The 5,507-nt window shown below is 39.6% G+C and overlaps 1 protein-coding gene across 1 annotated transcript; it reads left to right on the forward strand.

Annotated features, from left to right (window-relative positions):
* The first annotated feature begins 882 nt into the window (after positions 1-882).
* Positions 883-4,194, forward strand: LOC117491109 (G2/M phase-specific E3 ubiquitin-protein ligase-like). Its single transcript, XM_034140958.1, has 6 exons — positions 883-955; positions 1,278-1,330; positions 1,787-1,959; positions 2,192-2,409; positions 3,826-3,995; positions 4,189-4,194. The coding sequence occupies exons 1-6, from the start codon at positions 883-885 to the stop codon at positions 4,192-4,194; spliced, it is 693 nt and encodes a 230-aa protein (XP_033996849.1).
* Positions 4,195-5,507: the final 1,313 nt, after the last annotated feature.

Raw genomic sequence — 5,507 nt, forward strand, 5'->3', positions numbered from 1 at the left:
AAATCAAGACACGAAATTCAGGACTCGAGTTAGATTAAAGCAGTACTGCAGATTTTTGTTGAGTTAAGAATACTGACTATCTTATCTTTTCAGGAATCGCTGTCACCTCACAGCCCACCTCACAGCCCATCCCCACCTCACAGCCCACCTCACAGCCCATCCCCACCTCACAGCCCACCTCACAGCCCATCCCCACCAGTGACGCTTGACAGCCCATCCCCACCAGGCAGCCCCTCCGCACAACGCAGACCCTCCCCACCAGCCAGTGTGTGAGTAATGAATCTTTGCTCTGGTGATTTCAAGGTTGTGGAAAAAGCTGACAAGAGTCACAGAATCCCGTAATTTGATAAATTTTTGTAGCTTGAGAGATCTGGTGGTTATTTGACCTTAGATGATATACCTTTTGTAATAGGCCTACTAAATAAATGAAGCTCCATCATGGATTGCCACAGTACAGATTACACATACAATAATGTATGTTACCTGCAGCTCTCACCAGTACATTTGCAACTTCATTTGTTGTCTGCAAGTAAGAAATGTATTATATAATCTTTTTCAGTTCCCTGGATTTGTGTCCACCTGCATGCATCACTGTGTAAAGCACATTCCCATTGAATATTGCTAATGTTATTATTCCCATTGTCTTTTTATCTGTTTCTTTTCCAGACATGTAGACGTTGAAACGGTTTTGCAGCATCTACAAAACAGCGTCAAAGTGGAGTTGCTTTCTGGGGGGAAGAATTTGATTGTGCCTTTAGAGCCTTTTCCAGGACCCGTTTTGACCCGGAAAACAAAATAGATGTAATTTTTGTTGACACAGAGGGAGTTGGAGAGGGTGCCGTTGATGAGGGGGGTCCCACAAGGGAATTTTGTACTCTCCTCATGAGACAACTTCAGCATAACGGCATCTTCGAAGGTCCTGAGGAGAGTAGGACATTGGCCCTGGACAGTGTTGGTAAGTTAAGAAGTAAATAAAAAGCATTGTAATTTGTAGATTTTAACATGCATAATATATGACCAGCAAACATATATTATGGGAAATGTATTATTAATTAAACTTTTACCTTTGTAAATGTATACTGTGCCAAGAAATAGTAAGTTAACCCATAGTATTATCCTGCATTTTTGTATTATTAACACTGCATACTGTAATTGTGTCTCTTATTTTAGTGATGTTAGTTTTCATAGGTTTTTTAAATATAAGATCAGGACACATTGTATGGATGAAAACATTGTATGGTCACTGTATAATCTTGTAATACTTTTTTCATCTTCAGCATTACAGAAAGGCCTATACAAGGTGATCGTCAAAATGCTGGTCATCTGTTTGGTTCAGGGGTCGGTGTCTCCACATTTTTATCTCCGAGCGCCTATACAGGCAGATATGTGGTCTACTACCTCTCCCTGCCTGTATAGAGGACATATTCGACCCCACCCTGAAGGCCAAGCTCAAAAACGCAAGTACATTCTTTATTTTCATTCAAATTTTCAAATTTAGCAGTCTGTTTTGTGCAAAGCTTCGGTCTGGTGTGTCCTTAGACTCAGTACTCTTGAATTTGTCATAGCATACTTACTCTGAAGTGTATTGTGTATTCCAATGGGAGATTTATGTTATTAAGGAATATTATAAACCCTTATTATAAAGTGAAACCCTTAAGTTAATCGTTATCCATTGTTAGAATATATTTAGCTTAACTTATAGGGGTGGACAATTCAGAATGATCATTATTGTAGCATAATGTTATACATTAATTTTGTATTCAAATGTTCAAATTTCTAACATTAGATTGCCGATGCAACAACCCTTGAAGGGGCCAGAGAGGCAGTGGAGGAGGCCACAGAAGAGCTCTCACTCTTGGGCTCCTTGCAATTTGTGGGAAACATGACCCAGAGGGATGAGCTCCTGGCGGCCGCTCTTCACCACTATGTTGATGGACGCAAGGTGGAAGCCCTCCAACAGTAAGTATAGCAGCTTATCATTTCAATTACTACTGGTTGACTGACAACCATGAGCTAGATGGAAATCAAATGAATATTTACTACTATGAGGTTAAGGATTTTTAAAAGATTCCTTATCTGCAAAAAAATATATGTAATGTACACATGCTGTAAAATGGAAACAGGTTGTAACAGGACATTTTTCACACATTTAGTTATGTTCTCTCTCTTCTGGTACTTCTTACATTTACAGGTTTTGCGAAGGTCTTAAAATTGTTGGAGCATTGGACGCTTTGAAGGCCCACCCAACAGTCCTGAAGAGTGTGTTTCTTCAGGACCAGAAGCCACTCCTGGCGTCCGAAATGATAGAACTGTTTAAGACTGGGAGGGTTTCGGGGCCTGGTTCCAACCGCAGGCGGATGGATGCCAGGACCATTGGCTTTTGGCAGGACTGGCTGCTGCAGGTGGAGGGTAAGAAATTGCCAAATTAACACAAATTGCATTCCTTATGCAAAGACTCAATAGGCAAAAAGAGATAAAGGACACCTATAGTTATACACTAGAAAGACATAATCATAAGTATGAGAATATTTCCATAATATGTTACACAATACCACCTACATTTAATGCAGCACATCTGAATAAAATGATTAGCCTACTGATTTAATATTAGCATGCGTAATGTACAATGTATTTGCAAACCTTTATTAACTCCTGACAGAAGCTCAGTTAAAGGTATACTCCCTCTTGGGGTCAAAGGGTGAAACAACTCTTGTCTTCAGATGTTCTACAACATTCACGGTATGTGCATTCACAGATGTCTATGCAATATGTAGGATTTATATTAACAGTGACAGATGATATGTACTGTAAATATAACATTACCGGGTTAGTTTAGCTTCATGGCTGCCTCAGGGCTCAGCCCCCCGGCATGTGTTCCCGACAGGTGAGCCGGCAGTGACAAAAAGCCGGTCAAAAACCAGGAAAGCATCACACCAAGCTGTCCCTCGTTGATGATGTTAATAATAAGAATAACAATAATATGACCAGCAGAACTGGTGGATAGACCACGCTATAGAGCAGGGCACCTTGAACATCTGGATCCGTAGTCTCCGATGAAATTGACCACCTCTTTTTCCTCGGTATGGCCTCTGAAGCATCTCCAAGGACACACATCGTGTTTCTTTTCATCCGTTCATTCATTTCAGAAATTCTAAAGGCTCCTTATCTCCAAAAGTGCTATTACATTGGTAAACAAATAAGCATATACAAACAGCTAGCGCTGTTTCTTTGATAGAGACAAAGATAGTTGCTCAGCAACCAGGAAAGATAAACAATAAAATGGAGCAGAACTCTGTGTCATGGACGTTCTAGCATTCTGATATTTCATTATTATTTCAAGGTGATTTACTATCCAGGCCACTACTTTTTTTTAAATGTACTGTACATATGGTAAAGTAATGAAATACATACAATATTGCAAGACATGACCAGCTTTCAGTATCTTATTTTCCCATGAGTTGGACCAATACCAAAACACACTTCAGTTATCTTGTCCAGTGTATCACAAACATTTTTGGCCCAAAGACACCCTTTCTGTTATTTTCCTGAAGTATTCCAATTATTTGTAGGGATTAGAGCACTTTCAGGAGCTGCTGGATGAAAATGTAATCCGTTTGGGGGATCAATGAAAAATACCACTTTTCCAAAATCACATTTCATGATTTCCAGTTTCCCTAGACATAAGCGTACCCCCATTTCAGAAACACTGGTATACTGTCTAGTCAAATATGCAATATTATCATACTCATCTCTTAAACACAAAAAATACCCTCAATGCTCTTAACATTATGTAGACCTAAAAATGATCTCAAACTTTCTCCACAGATGGAGAAAGCATACAGAATGTCGGAGATGTGTTGGCCTTTGCCACCGGCCTACGGAAAATCTCTGCTGTAGGGTTTCCAACCCAGCCCAAACAAAATGTCCTCCACCCGGAGGACGGGCCAGCAGGTTTCCCCACGGCCAACACCTGTGGACTGATCCTGAGGCTGCCAGTTTGCACACAATACCAACTTTTTAAAGATCGGATGGAAAATGGCATAAACTGGGGTGGGCAATTTGGTGTAGCTTAGCTACAAAATGTTAGAGTATTATGCTTTTTTTGTTTTCTGTTTCCTGTTTTAATTGAAAGTATTCTCCTTCTGTCTTCTCTGTGTTCACTTCCTGCTCTGTCTGTTTTCCCTCCAGTTTTAATTGTCTCCCCTGCCCTGATTAGTTTAACCTGTTCCTAGCTCCACTTGTACTTCATCCCCTTGTCACCCTGTTTGTATATAAGTCCTGGTTTTCTGTCCTGTTCTTGTCGGTTCCTTGTTTGTCTATGTCATGAAGTTCTGTTTTTTCCGTGTTGATTGTTGTTACTTGAGTTCCTGTTCTACCTGTTAAATATCCATTTTTGTTAAGTTTTCTGCTGTCTCCAGTCTCTGCATTTGGGTCCAACCACTCCTTGCTTCACATGACAATGATTGATTTGTACTATATATCGAATTGCTATTTTTGCCATTATTTTATTGTTATTAGTGCTTTTGCAGGGAATTATTATTATTATTATTACTTTAAATCTCATAGATATTAACACTATTATACATATGGCTGACATAATCATCATCATTAATTGTTTTGTGATATTATGTCCCTCTTGTTTTCATATATATATTTATATATGTGTCCCCTCTTCCTTCACAAGCACTATATATCAATATATAATACTATTCTGAAGCATGCAATGAAATAGAAGCAGAAAATGCTGCAGTGTTTCCGATGACCCTTTGTATACATTTCTGAATAAGTCTCAGAACCACTTTGTGGTACTATTAATTTGATATGGTTGGATATAGTTTTCAGCTGGAGCAACACTAATACATCTGAGGCTGATACATTCCCATTTCTTTGCTGTGAAACATGAACACAGAAGACAGGCTACCACCTTAAAAAACTGGAGAACAGACAGCTGTTGCAGCCAAGCAGTGGGGACAATTAAGGTGAAGCAGACCTTGCAATAAGTTGCATTACATTACATGTCATTTGTTGGACGCTTTTATCCAAAGCGACTTACATTCAGTACTGTGGACAATCCCCACAGGAGCAATTTGGGGTGAAGTGTCTTGCCCAGGGACACAACGACATGCTGACTGCAGTGGGATTTGAACTTGCTATCACCTGATTCGAAGTCCAGCACACTAGCCACTGAGCCACAGCCTCCCATTAAATACAAAGATTATAAGTGATCGAAAACAGATAATAAAAAAAGCTGGAGAGAAAAAAATTCCACTCCGAGACTCGAACCCGGCCATCTCGGATGTCTGACCCACACTTAGAACATTACTCTACAAGCAGATTGTAGTAATTTTAGTTTGAAAGATATAACTGGAGTAGCCTACACCCACGCAGTGCAGCGTCGAAGTGCGCATATTTTACGTATTTAATCATATATTTTCTAATATAAGGGGTAGAAATATGATTCAGGTAACCGCATAAATATGTGGTTACATTTTCAATGTATATTGTCT

This window comes from Trematomus bernacchii, unplaced genomic scaffold (genome assembly GCF_902827165.1).
Source record: "Trematomus bernacchii unplaced genomic scaffold, fTreBer1.1, whole genome shotgun sequence".
In the NCBI taxonomy this organism is placed as follows: domain Eukaryota; kingdom Metazoa; phylum Chordata; class Actinopteri; order Perciformes; family Nototheniidae; genus Trematomus; species Trematomus bernacchii.

Bases quoted from the DNA above. Each gene is read 5' to 3' on its own strand.
- LOC117491109 (XM_034140958.1), top strand. From the start codon at position 883: ATGAGACAACTTCAGCATAACGGCATCTTCGAAGGTCCTGAGGAGAGT. The intron at 956-1,277 runs GTAAGTTAAGAA...TTTCATCTTCAG, and splicing joins ATTGGCCCTGGACAGTGTTG to CATTACAGAAAGGCCTATAC. The intron at 2,410-3,825 runs GTAAGAAATTGC...CTTTCTCCACAG, and splicing joins CTGGCTGCTGCAGGTGGAGG to ATGGAGAAAGCATACAGAAT.